Genomic DNA, 21,450 nt, shown 5'->3' on the forward strand with positions numbered 1-21,450 from the left:
TAAAACTCATTTAATCATATGCTGAAAAATATAGGCTAACTTATGCAATGACATAAAAATGCAACAACTTAACAATAAATATAAAGTTGAAAATATTAATTTGTTTAAATATTTGTAAAACAATGATACAATGTGAAATGGCAAACAGAATTTTGAAAACCATGAGTTATGACGTCAATCGTCGTAAAACATGAGTTATAACGTCACACGTATGTAGAAATCATCTAGCCCTTGGGTCGGTCAGATTTATCTAGCCCTATGGTCAGACAGATTTTTCTAGCACCGTGCAAAAGCTAGATAACCCTGTCCAGTGGGCAAGAAAGAACCATCAAACCTCACATGTAAGAACAACTTGGGATGGCGGTGTGTGTCATGTTCTATTACTAGGTCACTGTGACCTACTTTTCATGGTCTACTGCACATAAAAGTAAATCCTTGTCTAGACTATATCTTGCATACAGATTCATACAGGACCATCAAACCTGACATGTAGGAACAACTTGGGATGTCGGTGTATAGTGTACTATTACTAGGTCACTGTGACCTACTTTTTAGTTTCCTGCACATAACAGTAAATCATTGTCCAGTCCATATTTTGCATACAGATGTATACAGGACCATCAAACCTCACATATAGGACCAACTTGGGATGGGGGTGTTTAATTTTCTATTACTAGGTCACTGTGACCTACTTTTCAGTCTGCTGCACATAACAGTAAATCATTGTCCAGTCCATATTTTGCATACAGATGTATACAGGACCATCAAACCTCACATATAGGACCAACTTGGGATGGGGGTGTGTCATGTTCTATTACTAGGTCACTGTGACCTACTTTTCAGTCTGCTGCACATAACAGTAAATCATTGTCCAGTCCATATTTTGCATACAGATGTATACAGGACCATCAAACCTCACATATAGGACCAACTTGGGATGGCGGTGTGTCATGTTCTATTATTAGGTCACTGTGACCTACTTTTCACTGTCTACTGCACATCACAGTAAATCCTTTTCTGGATCATATCTTGCATACAGATGCATACAGGACCATCAAACCTCACATGTACGAACAACTTGGTCCAAAACAAACTGTTAATCCATCCCATTGCAAAAATGTCACATAATTAGACTTGAAACATACCCGTAACATTCATTAATATAGATATGGTTTTCCATCAAAGTCCTGATGGGCGTATCATGTACCTCACCGATACTCTTGTTGACATATAGTCTTAGAGAGGAATCCCACTACATTTTTGTATTAGTAGCAAGATATCTTTTATATGCACCATACCACAGACAGGATAGCACATACCATGGCCTTTGGTATACTAGTTGTGGTGCTAGAGTGAAAGATATCCCAGTGTTGAGGATCGATCCTAAAGCGACCACGCATCATGCGAGCACTTTACCACTTTGCTAAGTCCTGCCCTTATATTAAAAAGGGACTGGTTATTAAAAATTAACATGGATTATATTTAATGTAGATGATTTTGCAGAATATTAAGGTGACCTGTTAAGACAAGTTGTGGTTTAAGAGCCTGATTGGTGTAAATGAAATTTAATTCAGTGTTAGAGTGTTCAATTTCAATTTCAATTCAACTTATTTTCATGCTTATATCCAATTAAGGTTCAAGCATGCTGTCCAGTACAGTGGGTTAGTTGTTAGTTGGTTAGTGAGAGAGGAAAGGGTGTAGTGGCCTTACCCATTAAGCCCTTAAGAACTTGTTCTGGGTTGGAGTCGGTACCAGTCTGTAGTCTGATGGCTTAACCATTGCGCCACCGAGGTCAGTTTTTAGAGTGTTAGTTGGCAGACAACATTGTTTTTACCATTCAAGAGTAATGGTATAGATAGAGGCTATTTCATGGGGTCTTTTCGAATATGATTTTATGTCAACGAGTGATGTGTGAAAACCATATTTTCACAAATTGCGAATTAGTCATCATTATTTAGCTTCGTATTCAATGCGTTTTAGATATTTTATCATAATTGCACTTCATATCCCTTTTTTTAGTTTATATCTATGTTTTTTAGGTACAGTTGTTTAAATTACATTATTTTATTTTTCAAATATGATCAGATGCATTGGTAATCATCAAACTTAAATACGAAGAAAGAAGACAAAGGGAAATAATTTAATCATGCACTGTTACAAAAAAGTAAATACCTTTTCTATATTTTCACTGTAGCTAAAATACAGTGGAAATATGACTTTTTACCAGATTTCACTTTTATGGTTTCCATAAATCTATACAACATGCTATGTATACAACAAATAATATTACCTCATGTATGTAAATGTTTTAATTACAGCAAACAGTTATGAATAACAGCAGCCTGCCACTGACTCACAAGTGCGCCATCCATGCCCTGATAGCCGCCTACTTGAACCTAATCTCGCAGTCAACAGACCTACCAGACCTGAGACAGTACATACAAAAGGTATATCAGAAATTTAGTCTTTATAAACACCTCCACCAGTGGGAAAACAAACAAATGTCTGTTAAACATTACAAGCTTGCCCCACCCTAAATTATTGTAGCACAGCTAGAGGTTTTATAAACTTATATGTTATCACTATCAGTGGTTATTGCCAGCAGCCTTCACACAAGAAATATGTCTGCGATTATGTGGGTTTTTTTTAATATATTGTAACACAAAACCACTGTTCAAGATTCCACCATCAGATATATCTTTGAGCCACAATTTGTAAATATCATATTCTTATGACCAATGGCTATTTAAAAATGCCAAACTATTATTTTGCTGTTTTACCCTTTTTCACAGATAAAGTCACATACATACTTCACCACTCTCAGTTGATCCCATGACCCATCACTGGCCACAGAGTTAAACTCTCTCCTGGGAGCAAAGAATGTACTAACTGTTGACGTGTTTCCATTCAAAATCTAACTGAGCATGAGTCTTCCATTCGGGAGCAGTTATGAGACTTATTTATAACCTATGATGTTATAGTCCCCCACCTCTCCTCCCTCTACAACTCTGTCGCTGTCCTTCTCCTCTCCCCCCCCCCCCCCCCCCCCCCCCCCAACGTCTCCCTCACACTCTCTCTCTCTCTCTCTCTCTCTCTCTCTCTCTCTCTCTCTCTCTCTCTCTCTCTCTCTCTCTCTCTGTTTCCTTCTCTTTCTCTTTCTTTTTCTTTCTCTGTATCTCATTCTTTCCATGAAAACAATTGAGGCAAGTGTTTAATTGCTCCCCTAATTTAGATTATGGAGTGTCATTTTATATATCACCATATAATGCCATATAAATTCACTTGGTCAGAGAAGCTAAAGATTACTCTCCTTGAACTAGTGTCAGGGGTGTGGTGGGGGTGAGAGTGATGATAGCTCTCTTTAAGTCTCTCTCTCTCTCTCTCTCTCTCTCTCTCTCTCTCTCTCTCTCTCTCTCTCTCTCTCTCTCTCTCTCTCTCTCTCTCTCTCTCTCTCTCTCTCTTTTTTATTGCATAGCTCAGTGTGAAATGTTTTTAAAAGCTATTACTTGACAGGTAATAAAAACCAGAGAGAAAGAAGCACCTCATCTCCTGCCCAACTTTGCCTACAACCGAACCAACAGACCGCACAGGTGAAAAACTAGACAGTTCTTTTTCGTTTTCAGTTCACTTCTCATAGCCTTTCTTCTCACCGTCATCATCACCATCATTATGTTACATGAAAGAAACCTGTTTTGTGCCATATGTTAAGTTTAATTTGTACTGATTTCCCTAATTATTCAGATTTAAGATTACATATTGCTATTGTAAACAAAGTGTCAGAAGTATATTTTGATGATACCACCAAAATAATTACCTAGTACATTTGGAATATGTCATCCTTAAAAGTATTTTTGCAGTAATCTGGCTAATTTGTCAAAATTGTTTATTTAAGGGTTTTTTTACAGTCAGTATTTCTTCTTCTGTTTGGAGTTTTAGATATAAAAAGCCTAATTACTAATCTGTTACTTAAATGGTGAGTTACACCTTTGAACTGATGTTTTTTAAAGATGGTTTATTTATTTATTCATGGTTTTGCTTTTGGTAATGAAGGCAATTCATTAGATAATGATTATTAAGTATTATTTGTTATTTTAATTCATGACTTGCTATGTACCTAATTATTAGATATCTAGATTCTTGGATATAAATAAAATATGTTTGCTGTTTAAAGCAACTTAATGATTTAAAAACAGTGCATAATGAAAGAAAGAATAATTTTCAAAGGCACAAAGTGGGTTATTAATCACTGCTTTTTGTCTAATGTGCGTGTTTCTTTTGGTTTCATCAACTAAGCTTGTCTGAATTATTGCTTTGAATTTTTATTTGATAATATAAAAATGAATGCATATAGCATGTTTAAAATAGGCAAGAAAAATGGTCATCAATGAATCTTTGATGGAGAGAAACAAATTCTCTTTTGCCTCAGACTACTAACCAAGTGTTATTTATAGACAACTGTTTTTATTTTCCTCAATCTCTCTCTGATATTCACCGTATGTTCTTCTTGTGTTTTTACTAACTTGGACTTTATTAGTGTCATTCTTTAAATATTATTTTAAAATTACATTGAGGTAGGTCTTGAATGATGACTTAAAATTTCCAGCATTAAGAATTTTAATGCATTTGAAATGTCCGAATAAAATATTTATCCAGTTAAAATTATTGAAGCTTCACTGTCTGTATTGTTAAACTTGTGTTAGAATAGGCTGATATCGAACACACATTTTAAAAAACAAACCTGACTTTTTATTTGTCACAAGTTTGCATTGCATTTGACTTCTGTTATGGGAACAGGATTTAACTCAGTCAGCTGAGTGCTGGCTTGAGGTACTTGTGTTGCAGGATCAAACTACCTCGGTAGATCCATTAAGCTGATTTCTTTTTTTCTTGTTCCAACCAGTGCACCACAACTGGACAAAGGCCATGGTATGTGTTTTCCTGTCTGTGGGAAAGTGCACGTAAAAGATCCCTTGCTGCATTAAAAAAATGTAGCGGGCTTCTTCTGATGACTATGAGTCAGAATTACCAAATGTTTAACATGCAATAGCCCATGATTAATTAATCGATGTGCTCCAGTGGTGTTGTTAAACAAACAAACTTTAACTTGACTGCTGTCATAAAAAGAAAATATGTTTGCTTCGTTAGAAACACTAGAATTAATACATTACATCTAGAATCCCAGTATGAAATGTGTCAACTATGTGTAACATGCCAGTGAATTGTGTGTTAATTCGTCTATGACCAGAAGTAAATGTGTTCAAACTCTACATATACTTGAGCCTGTCCCTCAGTAGGCATGCATATTTAATTAATACATTACATCTAGAATCCCAGTATGAAATGTGTCAACTATGTGTAACATGCCAGTGAATTGTGTGTTAATTCGTCTATGACCAGAAGTAAATGTGTTCAAACTCTACATATACTTGAGCCTGTCCCTCAGTAGGCATGCATATTTCATTCTGTTCATAATATTATCAAAAATACCCAAAAGAAATAACAGACAATTTATAAATATATTTTAACATGATATCTCAAGATGCATTTTGTTTTAATTGACAAGGAGTTGATAAATTATAACAGAAAATATACATTGTGACATTAGTTAAGAAATTTTAAAATTACAATAAAAATGTTACAAACAAAATGTGATAGTTATGCAACACTGCCCAACTTATGTATTATGTATTACTTACTATAGGTTTTTATTATTATTATTGTGTGACATTATTTATTTTGGATACTTTAACATTGTAAATTATACCATGTCCAACTTCCACAAATATCTAAATAAAAAAGGTATACTTTCATTAATATTCTGAATACAATTATTGTTGTATTTATCAAAAAATAAACTAAGTGTCAGTACTATGGAATGATACATTAAAATTTTTTTTTTTATTACTCTATGAGTTTATGTGATAAGGGTCTCACATCTCTTTAATGCTTTATACGGCTTGTGTTCAATCTCACCAACAGCTTTAAAGACTTAGAAAGCAGTGACCTGTAAGTAAAGTTCAGACTTGTCCTCAGTGTTTCTGTTGTGTGCTTTTTGCAGCTTCGTTTTTCACTAACATCATGCATGCACTGTTTCCATGCTTTTAGTTCAATCTAACGTGCCTGTATTAAAGGCAAACAAATCCATCTGGTTCAATCTAAAAGGTCTGTACAGGCCAATAAAGCCATCTAGTTTTGTCTAACATATCTGTAAAACAAATCTATCTAGTTCAGTGTAACGTATAGGTAAAGGCCAACAAATCTATCTAGTTCAGTGTAACGTATAGGTAAAGGCCAACAAATCTATCTAGTTCAGTGTAACGTATAGGTAAAGGCCAACAAATCTATCTAGTTCAGTGTAACGTATAGGTAAAGGCCAACAAATCCATCTAGTTCAGTGTAACGTATAGGTAAAGGCCAACAAATCCATCTAGTTCAGTGTAACGTATAGGTAAAGGCCAACAAATCCATCTAGTTCAGTGTAACGTATAGGTAAAGGCCAACAAATCCATCTAGTTCAGTGTAACGTATAGGTAAAGGCCAACAAATCCATCTAGTTCAGTGTAACGTATAGGTAAAGGCCAACAAATCCATCTAGTTCAGTGTAACGTATAGGTAAAGGCCAACAAATCCATCTAGTTCAGTGTAACGTATAGGTAAAGGCCAACAAATCCATCTAGTTCAGTGTAACGTATAGGTAAAGGCCAACAAATCCATCTAGTTCAGTGTAACATATCTGTAAAGGCCAATAACTCCATCTAGTTAGTGTAACGTATAGGTAAAGGCCAACAAATCTATCTAGTTCAGTGTAACGTATAGGTAAAGGCCAACAAATCCATCTAGTTCAGTCTAACATATCTGTAAAGGCCAATAACTCCATCTAGTTAGTGTAGCGTGTCGGTAAAGGCCAACAAATCTATCTGGTTCAGTGTAACATGTTGGTAAAGGCCAGTCTGTAAAGGCCAACAAATCCAGTTGGTTCAGTGTAATGTATCTGTAAAGGGCAACAAATCCTTGTAGTTCAGTCTAACGTATCTGTTAAGGACAACAAATCCATCTGGTTCAGTCTAACTTATCTGTAAAGGACAACAAATCCATCTACACATAGTTCAGTAATAACGTGTCTGTAAAGGCCAACAAATCCATCTAATTCAGTCATAATGTGTCTGTAAAGACCAACAAATCCATCTGGTTCAGTTTAACATGTCTGTAAAGGCCAACAAATCCATCCGGTTCAGCCTAACATCACTGTAAAGGCCAACAAATCTGTCTAGTTCAGTCATAACATGTCTGTAAAAGGACAACAAATCCATCTAATCCAGTCTAACATGACTGTAAAGACCAACAAATCCATCTAGTTCAGTCTAATGTGACTGTAAAGTCCAACAAATCCATCTAGTTCAGTTTAACGTGTCTGTAAAGGCCAACAAATCCAACTGTAAAACTGTTGTCGTTACAATGAAGTCCAAAGATGTGTATTTGCTGGCAGACGGGGGTATACTTGAAGAACTCCTCAAGTACATTTCATTTCAACTTATTTTCGTGCTTATATCCAATTAAGGTTCAAGCACGCTGTCCTCAGCACACACCTCAGCTACCTGGCTGTCTGTCCAGGACAGTGGGTTAGTGGTTAGTGACAAAGAAGAGGGTGTAGTGGCCTTACACCTACCCACTGAGCCCTTAAGAACTCGCTCTGGGTTGGAGCTGGTACCGGGTTGCGAACCCTGTACATGCCAGCATGTAGTCCAATGGCTTAACCACGATGCCACCGAGGCCGGTCCTCAAGTATATACAGGTGGTTGTTTCACAAAGTGTCTATTAATATAGCTAATTTGATTGTGTCAGTGATTGACATTGCAGTTTGCAATTGTTTTTGTCTTTTAACCTATTTTGGCTAAATACATTGCTGTTCATCTGGTAAATATTGAAAAATACCTGAAATAACAATAACAAAAAAACACCACACTATAATGTGGTAGTGGTAGTTATGAAAGGTGTCTGCTAACAAATGGTGGCCTCTACATATGATAAACATCTCATATGTATGCCCATAATGTTCCTCTGGGGAAACTATGTTATTTTCATGTCTTAGACCTGGAGCGGTACTTACAGGATATTAAACGAGCTTCCATTTCATATCATGATTTTCACTTGTCTCGAGCTTTAGCGAATAACAATGAAAATTATTTCATGAGGGACATAAACATAATATGAAATAGTAGCGAGTTTAAGACCCATAATCAATCCTAATTTATATCACTCAGCTCGTTTGGTTCCTGTAAGGTTGTATTGCACCAATTGATGACGTTACAAAGTGTTACGTCTCACTTGGCGTTCTAGTGGGACATATCACTTTGATATGTACCAAGATATTTTTAGCCATATGGGTAATAAATTGTAATATTATAACACTAAACCCAGGAGCTGATATACTTGAGCTACCATATTCGGGTTCTTAACATAGGTGTGCATATAGAATGTAATAAAATAATCTGGGAATGTAACATTGTGCTGCTGTTGATTTTGTAATTTTAAACTGTCAGGTTAGAGAATGTTTGATATGTATATGGATGTTTTTTGTTGCTTCATTATACATTAGTGTTGCCAGCTATAGCATGCTGGTTCTTAGCATTATGTTTTGTCATATTTCAGAGTAAATTGTATTTGATTAGTCATTTTAATCTTTGTAGTTTTTGTTGTAATATGTTATTGGAGATAGAGTGGGTGAGGAGGGGACTGAGTTAAATAGTTTTACTGATCTTCAAAAGGAGACAAAATAAGGTTAAAATTAATAAATTGTAACATGGTGTACTATTATCTATTTCTCTTTTCTGTATATGGCATATACCGGCCTCGGTGGCATCGTGGTAGGCCATCGGTCAACAGGCTGGTAGGTACTGGGTTCGGATCCCAGTCGAGGCATGGGATTTTTAATCCAGATACCGACTCCAAACCCTGAGTGAGTGCTCCGCAAGGCTCAATGGGTAGGTGTAAACCACTTGCACCGACCAGTGATCCATAACTGGTTCAATAAAGGCCATGGTTTGTGCTATCCTGCCTGTGGGAAGCGCAAATAAAAGATCCCTTGCTGCTAATCGGAAGAGTAGCCCATGTAGTGGCGACAGCGGGTTTCCTCTCAAAATCTGTGTGGTCCTTAACCATATGTCTGACGCCATATAACCATAAATAAAATGTGTTGAGTGCGTCGTTAAATAAAACATTTCTTTCTTTCTTTGTATATGGCATATGGTTCTGTCCTGACTTCAAATTCTGTTATTATGTTGTTTTTTTAAATCAAATTTGATATCACAATCTTTGTTTCAGCTTTGAATCTAGACACTTAAATGTTTTTGTATGCATGGGTTTAGAAAATAAGAAAAACTATTCTAATAATGCTCAATTTAGATTAAACTAGTATAAAACTATAAAAAAGATTTATTAAGAATGCACCACAGAACTTCTACAATTTCATAGCTGATGTGGCCTAGTCATATATATGTACTTTTGCAATATTGACCTTTGTTTTCAAAACTATAAAGATCATAACACATCATTTTGTATATAACCACCTACATTTAACATGTTTCGCATTACCATTTGTTTTACCTTTCCCATATTTTATACTCTTGTCAAAAACGCATAGGTGATAGGGAAAGAAGAAAAGTGTTTGATTTTACAAAATATATTTTTTTGTACAATGTTGCTGAATGACCATGTTTGTTAATGTTCCTGAAATGGAACAGCATGCCCAAATTCACCCTAAAATAAATTTAACGCACGTTGTGCGACAATTGCAGGAAATTGGCGTGAAATTGTCAGATCTTGGCGAATGCACATGAAACTCGGGGGGAAAAGATTGGGGTAGTGATGGGTATTTAAAGCTGCAATGCTCGCAATGACGCCACATTTCCATTTCGATGTAGACAAGTTACAAGATGCCAAGACTAAACCTGCCGAATTGAAACATTGCAATAGGCCACCTCCCGTTAGGTGAATCGCAGTCAGCAGTCACACACCGCATGAACGTCCATCAGAGTTCCATTTCACATCTCTGGGACAGGTACCAGCAGTTTCAATCAGCTGAAGACCGGCCAAGAAGTGGAAGACCTTGCATAACAACTGCAGCACAAGATCGCTACATCTGGATTCTGCACTTGCGTCACTGAACTGCCACAGCAACGAACACTGCTGAACACATACCTGGTTTGAGAAGGATGTCTGCACAAACCATTCGGAACCGACTTTGAGAAGCTGGTTTATGGGCTGGCTCCGTCCTGCGACATCAACATCGACATTTACATATTCGCTGGTGCACGAATGTACAGGGGTGGAACTTGGAAAACTGGCGGCGAGTATGGTTCAGCAATGAGTCACGTTTCCTTCTACAGCGACGTGATGGATGACAACGTGTTTACAGATGCCGCAATGAACGTTTTGCAAGTTGACAGATTCGGTGGAGGGAGTGTCATGAAGTGGGGAGCCATCTCATACACAGGCAGAAGTGAACTTGTGTTCGTACAAGGCAACCTGACAGCTGTACCAGGATGAAATTCTTTGCCATCACATGCTTTCCATTTTGGATCGACAGAGAGAACTCTTTCAGCAGGACAGTGTCAAGCCGCATACGGCATGTGTAACAATGGATTTCCTACAGAATGAGAACATTAATGTGCTGCCATCTCAACCCCATTGAACATCTATGGGATGAACTGGATAGACGTGTACGCCAGCATGACCTGGAGTCTCAGACACTTCCGCAGCTGTCACATGCACTGCAGGAAGAATGGGCTAGGATTCCACGTGTGCAGATTCAGAGACTCATTCAGTCTATGCCATGGAGATGTCGCGCAATGATTGCTGCTGCTGGTGGCCACACAAGGTATTGATTTCAGTGCCCTCGTGCGACGCTGTTTGGTGATGAAAACGCCTCCACTGCTGTCGGTCCAAAGCAAGAACATTGTCACATACTCATGTCAAATTTGACTGTGATACGATCATAAATAACGAAATTATGCCACTTTGTATTAAAGAGATAATTCCATGAATATTTCGCCTATGCGTTTCTTTTTTGACTGAGTATATCATTTGTCAAAGTTTTTCTGAAAACATTAACATTAACATTAGTTTTGTTTATTGAACATTTATTGAATAAAAAATATGATCACAGAATATAGACCTAATATCAACATGTATTTTGTATCTTTCTTCTTCTTTTTTAATTGTATCAGATTTTATGTATGATGCGGACGGGTATGATGATTATTATTATTGGTGTTATTATTATTATTATTATTACCTCATGCATAATCTACATGAGTTCCGATTGATCAATGTTACATCACATGTGATTCCATTTGAGATCATATTGCACTTGTTTTGTGAATCCATGAATCATGATATTGCACTAATTCCCAAGAATCCCCTTAGCATTGACCAATCAGCGCTATCGGTTTGCTCGACAGAATTCGGAAATTGTAGCATCTTACAGATGACGTCATGTTTCATATATGATGTCACAGTACAATAAACTTGTGTTTTTTCTCTTTATTAGTAATAAATATATTATAGAGTAGGGGTGCAATGATATGGTCAAACACGTATTATAATACAGCAAACCCATATTGCAATACATCCACCTTCTGTGCTCTTACAATATCTCTGACTACCGAATATACTGTCTATGACTTCTCAGTCTGTGTAGTTATTTGTTGTCATGATGATGGGGGGTGGGGGTGGGGGGTGGGGGGCTTATTTACAAATAAGGACCTTTTTTTTTCTTATTCCTTGAAAAGGGAGTGACTTACTCAAAGACATGGGCCTATTTCCAGAAAAAAAGTGTTATAAAGAAACACATTATTTGTAAAAATTGAGATATGCAAATCTGTACTGGTTTATCATTGCAGCACTTCCATAGAGAATAGCTGGTTATTGCTGAAGATACCAGCTTTATTCTGTAATGGTTAAAATGGCAAGTGCCACAAGGCCTCTACCTCATAGCATTTGCTATTCTAATCATTGTAGGATAAAGCTAGCACCTAATACATATTATGTAAAAATGTATTTTAATACATATCAAATTATTGGAAATTAATTCTGTAATGGTTAAAATGGCAAATGTCACATGGCCTCTACCTCATAGCATTTGCTATTCTAATCATTGTAGGATAAAGTCAGCATCTTAAAGAAGTAGCAGTTATTATACCACCTAATACATATTATACAAAAAGTAATTTTAATACATAAATATGATTGGGAATTAACTCCAGTTTGAGCTATTACAAACATGGGTTAGGCTTGTTTGATTATTAGAGCAGCATGGAGCTAATCTAGTAAACTACTCGTAGGGAAGTTTGAGGGGGAGGTCAGTTGGCGATACACTTGAAACATGCCAATTTCATTGTCTATGACAATTAGCAGTCGACCATTGTCAAAGATTAAGGTGTTGCACCTAATTCCATTTAAAGCATAGCAGCAGTTGATTTAAGGTGATTACACAACGTTAGAGCACTTTCTTACACACCTGAGGTGTAGCAGCCCACTACGCTATATGCCTCTAGGGAATCCCTGATTTATTGAAATTGAATAGCTGAAAAAGAATGCAATGCTGAAAGTTGAAATAATGCACAAAATTAGTTATTATGTTGGGTATTGATGGTAAAATTTTCATTTTGATACATTGCTTATGTTTAAAGTGATGCATAATATAAAAATTAATGTAAAATAAATGATCTCAGTATTATTATGTATATTAAAAATGATGATTGACTGGCCAACTGTCTTCTACCACACCTAGAAGTAATTTTTTTCTAAAATAAAATGCACTTCCTTTTTCGAAACTTTCCACCACTGAGGTTTCCATTTAATGTCCACTCTAGACTATTCTAATTGGAACTCTCTCGGAGATGGTACACTGGTGAAAGAGCTTAAAAAGATAATGTTGAGGGGCAAAAATAATACTGTTATCCCTGAATATTCACCCATGTTATATTTTATATTTCATTTGAGGTCTAGTGGGTCATTGGATGGATCCCCTTTTGTTATTTATCATTCCAACCAGTGCTCCATCACTTAAATATTAATCACTGTGGTATGAGCTGTCCAGTGTTGAATAGTGTATTAGATCCCTTGCTAAACTGGTAATCAGAAAAGTAGACCAGGAGCCTAATTCACAAAGCTCTCTTAGGCTCTGCTAGACAACAAAGCATCCTCTTTGCAAGTCTTTTAACATTGCACTTTGAGATCACAAAGTTGTGAGAGTTGAGTGAATTAGGTCCCAGGGGCCTAATTCACAAAGCTCTCTTAGGCTCTGCTAGACAACAAAGCATCCTCTTTGCAAGTCTTTTAACATTGCACTTTGAGATCACAAAGTTGTGAGAGTTGAGTGAATTAGGTCCCAGGAGCCTTTAACTTAGGCTCTGCTGCACTCTTTGAGATCACTTTGAGAACAAAGTTGTGAGAGTTGAGTGAATTAGGTCCCAGGAGCCTAATTCACAAAGCTCTCTTAGGCTCTGCTAGACAACAAAGCATCCTCTTTGCAAGTCTTTTTTAACAGTGCATTTTGGGCCTAATTCACAAAGCTCTCTTAGCTCTGCTAGACAACAAAGCATCCTCTTTGCAAGTCTTTTAACATTGCACTTTGAGATCACAAAGTTGTGAGAGTTGAGTGAATTAGGTCCCAGGAGCCTAATTCACAAAGCTCTCTTAGGCTCTGCTAGACAACAAAGCATCCTCTTTGCAAGTCTTTTAACATTGCACTTTGAGATCACAAAGTTGTGAGAGTTGAGTGAATTAGGTCCCAGGAGCCTAATTCACAAAGCTCTCTTAGGCTCTGCTAGACAACAAAGCATCCTCTTTGCAATTCTTTTAGCATTGTACTGTGAGATCACAAAGTTGTGAGAGTTGAGTGAATTAGGTCCCAGGGGCCTAATTCACAAAGGTCTCTTAGGCTCTGCTAGACAACAAAGCATCCTCTTTGCAAGTCTTTTTGCATTGCACTGCGAGATCGCAAAGTTGCGAGAGTTTGGTGAATTAGGTCCCAGATATTAAAATATTGTAGCCAATATGGATAGGGAGTAGATACAATGGAAGATTATAGCCATTTGATTGGTTGTTCGGATGTTTGTACCAAATCATTAGAAAGGGGTGGGGGAGCATGTACAATAGTAATAAAAAAAAGAAAGTGTGGTTCCTGGGGTCTGGTCAAATTAACAGCGATGGTGTTTCAGTGATGCCATAAAGGCAGTGTTCGACAAATGTTTGAGAAAGTCACTAGCCCTTACAGAAACCTTGGCTAGTGCCCTATCTATTATAGTATATATTTGGTCGATAATTTTTACTAGCCCAGACCAAAAATGCGGGTTGGGTTTCTGGCTATCCTGAGGCGGAACCTGGGATGGACATGCTCAAAACCTCTGTGGTATATGAGCATGATTAAAAGTCACACACACACTAGCTGGGATCGAGGGCTAGTGGATTTGTGAATCTCTGATAGATGTTGGGTTTTTAACCATTGAAAAACATTATTTTCTGCTTTTATTTACAAGTATGACATGAATAATTATGTCCCCATTTTTATTAGATAAGCATTAACATAATTACATAAACTTATAGGGTTTTATTTTTAGTAGTTTTATTTTTGGACACCAAGTAAATTGTTTAATGATTATTCTATACATACAATGTATACTTGCAGTTACCCTACTCACGATGTGTTGAAGGACAGCTGGCTGTTTGATCACAATGCTATTTCTAAAAATTTGACAGACAGTGGACTCGATACGGCCCGACTGTCTTCACCTCTCACTCAGAAACCATTTGGTCTTGGTAGGTGAAGTCTTTTACATTATACTGTAGTTTATAGTCTCATTGAAAAAGATGGTTCATCATTTTGCCATTATGTTACATTGGAAAGATGGTTCATCATTTTGCCATTATGTTTCATTGGAAAGATGGTTAATTATTTTGCTATTATGTTTCATTGGAAATATGGTTCATCATGTTGCCATTATGTTTCATTGGAAAGATGGTTCATCATTTTGCCATTATGTTACATTGGAAGGATGGTTCATCATTTTGCCATTATGTTACATTGGAAAGATGGTTCATCATTTTGCCATTATGTTACATTGGAAAGATGGTTCATCATTTTGCCAACATGTTATACCTTTCTGTTGTCAGATGTTTGTTGCTTTATTTTAAATTCAGCTACTACAGTTCATTACAAAAATATAAAAATTAATAATTACATACGTGTATCTTCACTGGCTGTTGTCAAACAGGATAAATCTGACAACATTATCACTGTTTAGATTAATGATTTTAGGTTGATGGTTGGTTTATGGTTGCAGACTCCAATGAAAACACACCACCCAGTGTTCACTTGTTATTACTGTCACGTGTGTGATGTTGCTATATTTAAATTTCCTTTACATTCATTACAACATACCGTCATCCCATTGGTCCAGACATAGCAACGGGAGTTTGTTCAATTCTCAATGAACATAAAAATTACGTCGTCAGGGAATGTCATATCTGATGACATCATTTTATATGGGCAAGTTGTCTTGTTGAGGGTTATTGTTCATGGACCAAAAGTAATTCGAAATAAAGTATGAAGTTTTAGTGTTATTATTAGCAAGTATCATTCAAATTTAATTATAAGTACTGTCTGTCATTTCTTTTACGTTCATCTGGGTATAAACAAAAAAAATCATCCACAAACTTATGTGAGAACACACAGTTTGCAGATGATTTTTTTTTTCATACCCAGATGAAGGTAAAAGAAATAACAGACAATCCTTAAATAAAACATTATAACTCTAACCATTATATACAATTTTAGGATATTTATTGCCTACCAGAATGCATCCAGTTATACTAAATCAGTTAAATGTTTTTTTGTTGTTGTTTTTTTCATATCCTTTTTACAACTGCAGATCAGATTGGTGCATTTGCAGTGGAGTTCAGTATATTGTGATTGTTGCTACAGCGCGTTTCATTTTTGACAGTGTGTACAATGTGTATATTCCAGACCTGACTGAAATGCAGAGTGTCAGTGATATCCAGTCCATCAACATTGACATAGAGAGTGTGGATGGGTCTCCAGTGTTTGGAAGAGTGAGTGTTAGTATTTACTACCTGTTAGTTTTGATTACCTTCGATCCCCGTTAGGAATATTTTAGTTCACAAGATAAGACAATGTGATTGTTTTTTAACTTCTGTGTTTGGTTTTAAAGAAGGTCGTATTATTATAATGCTTAGACAAACTGAAATGGAAATATGATTTCAGTAGACATATGCAATGCTACATACTGATGAGTAATTCATTGGAAGACATTGTATGTATATGGACTGGCCTCGGTGGTGTCGTGTTTAAGCCATCGGACATAAGGCTGGTAGGTACAGGGTTCACAGCCCGGTACCAGTTCCCACTCTCAGCGAGTTTTAATGACTCAATGGGTAGGTGTAGGGCCACTACACCCTCTTCTCTCTCACTAACTACTAACAATTAACAACTAACCCACTGTCCTGGACAGACAGCCCAGATAGCTGAGGTGTGTGCCCAGAACATCGTGCTTGAACCTTAATTGGATATAAGCACGAAAATAAGTTGAAATAAATAAATAAATAAATATGTATATGGAACTAGTCCTTCATAATCGGTCTATCAGAGGTTGTAGGAAAAAAACCCCAATATTTTTAAATCCTTGTGCTACTAATTGGTATGTCTAACCTATGTGGTGATATCATGTTTTGTCTCTTATATTATACATGTATATATTAGGGGACAATATTTCAAAATTTTAGGTAACCGGAAGTCCGTTGACACAAGTTTTACTTGGGTAACTGATGGTTTGGTTATGTGAATATAGTTCTCATAAGCGATGAGTTAGGCCTTGTTAATCCTGAAACACTTGTACTACGGTTCTGTGCTACATTGGTGGTGCACTTTCATATACCGGTATATGGTACTTTTAATTTTAGATGGTAATTTCTTACCACGTAACCGATTGGCGGTTCTCGTGATTTTAAAGTTATGTAACCGACACAGTTCTCGTGAAATATTGTGTCCTGATATATTGGGAAGGTAAATGGCCTTGGTGGTATAGTGGCTAACCCATCACAAGACTGATAGGTACTAAGTTCGCACCCTGGTACTAGCTTTGGATTTGAATGCATTTGGCAAACTTTGCATGTTTATGCCATTCTGTTACTTTGTGTGGGTTTTTTTTCAGAAAAGTGATGAAGAAATAACAGTAGAGTCACTGAAGAGGATGCTAGGTAATTTTACAAGAAACCAATTAAGGTTTATTCTGATGATTGTTTTAATAATATTCTAATGTTTTTATTGATGATTATAAATATTATTTGGTTAATTATTGATTGGGCTATTTCTCATTCCAGCCAGTGCTCCACAACTGGTGTAACAAAGGCCATTGTATGTACTATCCTGTCTGTGGGATGGTGCACATAAAAGATCCCTTGCTGCTAATCGAAAAGAGTAGCCCATGAAGTGGCGACAGTGGGTTTCCTCTCTATATCTGTGTGGTCCTTAACCATATGCCTGATGCCATATAACCGTAAATAAAATGTGTTGAGTGCGTCATTAAATAGAACATTTCCTTCCTTGTTGATTAAAATCATATCCCATCTACAAGGAGCAATTAATGTTTCATTCTGATAAATGTTTTAATAATATTCCAGCCAGCCTCACTGACATTGTGGTTAAGCCATTGAATATAAGGCTGGTAGGTACACGGTTTGCAGCTCAGTACTGGCTCCCAACCAGAGCGAGTTTTAACGACTCAGTGGGTAGGTGTAAAACCACTACACCCTCTTCTCTCTCACCAACAACTAACAACTAACCTACTGTCCTGGACAGACAGCCCAATGAATGAATAAATGAATAATAATATTCCAATGTTTTTATTTTTTATTATAAATACTTGTAGGTTACTTATTGATTAAAAACATGTCCCACCTACATAAGGTTTTTTTTTAACCTGGTTCAAGCATCTACTCCATGAAAATGCAGAGCTAAATTGCAGTGTAGATGCAGTATTAGGTTTTAGTTTTTAATAATTTTTGTATACCGTATTAATCTATTCAATGAGACTTATTTATCCCATCTTCTAATATTCATTTCTGCACATAGTCACATGGGTTTTTGGTTGTTGTTTTTCTTCATTATAAATTTTAACAACAGAATGTTTTAAAAACCTGATCTACTTTGGATCTGTTACTTGTATGCTGTATGCCATTAAATTGACAAAGGCGTCAATAGAAGAAGGGAAACAACCCCATCCTTTTGTGGTCTAGGTATAACATAGAAGTGTGCTCTAGCTATGATATATAGAATTGCTTAGTATGTCTTTAATCAAGACTTCACCATGATAATGTTTCCACTTTGTTTGAACTCTTTTTGATTGTTTTAACAGAGTAGCTACATTTGGCATCTATGGCCTGGTTTACCATTAAATTAGCTTCTGTGGCCTTGAATATGCTGGTCCAGGGCATGAAATGAGCATTTCTAGACCAACGACTGGTTTACCATTAAATTAGCTTCTGTGGCCTTGAATATGCTGGTCCAGGGCATGATATGAGCATTTCTAGACCAACGACTGGTTCATCATTAAATTAGCTTCTGTGGCCTTCAATATGCTGGTCCATGGCATGAAATTAGCATTTCTAGACCAACGACTGGTTCATCATTAAATTAGCTTCTGTGGCCTTGAATATGCTGGTCCAGGGCATGATATGAGCATTTCTAGACCAACAACTGGTTCATCATTAAATTAGCTTCTGTGGCCTTGAATATGCTGGTCCAGGGCATGATATGAGCATTTCTAGACCAACAACTGGTTCATCATTAAATTAGCTTCTGTGGCTTTGAATATGCTGGTCCAAGGCATGAATTGAGCATTTCTTCTGATCAACCCAGACTATAATCGTTTGTAGTTTTATATATTGCCTAGCTGGATATGTTGATGATCTTGATGTGCATTTTGCTAGCGTTAGGGGTCAGCTGTCCCGTGTTAAGGTTGTAGACTGGTTGCTGTTGTTGTTTCAGTGGAGGACAATTTGTCTGAGAGACTGGACAAGGACAGACGGAGGACGGAGATTCACAATTCTTTTCGTCAGGCTCCTTTTGAAGAACTCATTGCCCGCTCAGAAGCCAAGGTATGATATTCAGTCCTTTTGAAGAACTCGTTGCCCGCTCAGAAGCCAAGGTATGATATTCAGTCCTTTTGAAGAACTTGTTGCCTGCTCAGAAGCCAAGGTATGATATTCAGTCCTTTTGAAGAACTCGTTGACCACTCAGAAGCCAAGGTATGATATTCAGTCCTTTTGAAGAAACTTGTTGCCCGTTCAGAAGCCAAGGTATGATATTCAGTCCTTTTGAATAACTCGTTGACCGCTCAGAAGCCAAGGTATGATATTCAGTCCTTTTGAAGAACTCGTTGACCGCTCAGAAGCCAAGGTATGATATTCAGTACTTTTGAAGAACTCGTTGCCCGCTCAGAAGCCAATGTATGATATTCAGTCCTTTTGAAGAACTCGTTGACCGCTCAGAAGCCAAGGTATGATATTCAGTCCTTTTGAAGAACTCGTTGACCGCTCAGAAGCCAAGGTATGATATTCAGTCCTTTTGAAGAACTCGTTGACCGCTCAGAAGCCAAGGTATGATATTCAGTCCTTTTGAAGAACTCGTTGCCCGCTCAGAAGCCAAGGTATGATATTCAGTCCTTTTGAAGAACTCGTTGACCGCTCAGAAGCCAAGGTATGATATTCCGTCCTTTTGAAGAACTCGTTGACCGCTCAGAAGCCAAGGTATGATATTCAGTCCTTTTGAAGAACTCGTTGCCCGCTCAGAAGCCAAGGTATGATATTCAGTCCTTTTGAAGAACTCGTTGCCCGCTCAGAAGCCAAGGTATGATATTCAGTCCTTTTGAAGAACTCGTTGCCCGCTCAGAAGCCAAGGTATGATATTCAGTCCTTTTGAAGAACTCGTTGACCGCTCAGAAGCCAAGGTATGATATTCAGTCCTTTTGAAGAACTCGTTGCCCGCTCAGAAGCCAAGGTATGATATTCAGTCCTTTTGAAGAACTCGTTGACCGCTCAGAAGCCAAGGTATGATATTCAAAGTGTTTTCTTTTTAATGCCTTCCAACAGGCTCTAGGGGCGGGATGTAGCCCAGTGGTAAAGCGTTCGCTTGATGCACGATCGGTCTAGGATTGATCCCCGTCGGTGGACCTATTGGGCTATTTCTCATTCCAGCCAGTGCCCCACAACTGGTGTAACAAAGGTCGTGGTATGTACTATCCTGTCTGTGGGAAGAGTAGCCCATGAAGTGGAGACAGCAGGTTTCCTCTTTCAATATCTGTGTGGTCCGTAACCATATGTCTGACCCCATATTATCATAAATAAAATGTGTTGACTGCGTCATTAAATAAAACATTTCCTTCTTCTTCCAACAGGCTCTAAAAATAAAGAATTTATTAATTCACCTTTTGCTTGCAATCATTGTGGAAACAACAACTAATTTTATGTCTCATTTTATGCACTTATTACTTCTTTCATCTTCTTTCGTCAGTTAATTGCAAGTCTTTTTTTTTCTTCTTCTTTTTGGGGGGGGGGGGGGGGAGTGGGGTCAGCTTTACAAGGTCATTAAAAAATTAGTGTTTGATTTTTAGAATCTTTTTATCATCTATAATGGCTAATAATGCACTAGGGTCTCTTTTCACAGTTTTATTTGGGATCAATTATATTGTTTTGGGGTGGGTGGGGGGTTGTGTGTTTTTCTGGACTGTTTTCATAACATTAACATGCATTTGATATCTTTATGTTTGTACTTTAAAATATTTTTCTTTTTTCAGTCCCCTTATCACAACAAACTGAATGAGATTTTAGATATGGAGCACACACCGAATGCGAGTCCAATATCATTTGAGATGCAATTTCCCGATCTCTTTGTCTACTGATGTCATCACATTGATATGTTAACTTTGTAATTTGATTTGGCACCATTTTTTCAGATTTGCAGGTTAAAAATAGTTTAGCTTTTAAAATATAATTAATCAATTTTGACAGTCATGTTTTTGGAAATGACTTGCCAAAATTAATTTTGATAATCACATTTTGGAAATGGCTGCCAAAAGTTTGTTTTTGGATGAATACTTATGTCTAAAGAATAAGTTGAAGGCAGAACAATTTTAATGTTGTTATAAAAGTAAAAAGTATCATTGTTCTGTGAATGTCGAGCTGTCTAATTTGAGTTCCCATATGACATGTAACAACTACACCACAGATGTTCTTCTTTTGAGATGAGTAGAGCACTTGCCTGAGGTGCTTGCATTGCAGGATCGAACCACCTCAGTGGATCCATTCAACTGGTCAAAGGCTGTGGTATGTGCTTTCCTGTCTGTGGGAAGGTGCATATAAAAGATCCCTTGC

At 37.0% G+C, this 21,450-nt stretch overlaps 1 protein-coding gene across 4 annotated transcripts in view; it reads left to right on the plus strand.

Moving 5' to 3' along the window:
• LOC121374317 (protein EFR3 homolog B-like) overlaps window positions 1-21,450 on the plus strand; it is a 76,590-nt gene extending 55,140 nt beyond the window's left edge. Inside the window, exons 16-23 of one of the 4 annotated variants that reach the window (XM_041501378.1) lie at window positions 2,319-2,447; window positions 3,514-3,590; window positions 5,980-6,006; window positions 14,690-14,820; window positions 16,028-16,119; window positions 17,232-17,277; window positions 19,067-19,176; window positions 20,874-21,450. In XM_041501378.1, the coding sequence (XP_041357312.1) occupies window positions 2,319-2,447; window positions 3,514-3,590; window positions 5,980-6,006; window positions 14,690-14,820; window positions 16,028-16,119; window positions 17,232-17,277; window positions 19,067-19,176; window positions 20,874-20,978 (717 nt within the window). In that variant the 3' untranslated portion in view covers window positions 20,979-21,450. The remainder of the gene's footprint in view (window positions 1-2,318; window positions 2,448-3,513; window positions 3,591-5,979; window positions 6,007-14,689; window positions 14,821-16,027; window positions 16,120-17,231; window positions 17,278-19,066; window positions 19,177-20,873) is intronic. The other 3 variants (XM_041501379.1, XM_041501380.1, XM_041501381.1) reach the window with 3 other exon arrangements.

The sequence above is a fragment of the Gigantopelta aegis genome, chromosome 6 (assembly GCF_016097555.1).
Source record: "Gigantopelta aegis isolate Gae_Host chromosome 6, Gae_host_genome, whole genome shotgun sequence".
Lineage (NCBI taxonomy): Eukaryota > Metazoa > Mollusca > Gastropoda > Neomphalida > Peltospiridae > Gigantopelta > Gigantopelta aegis.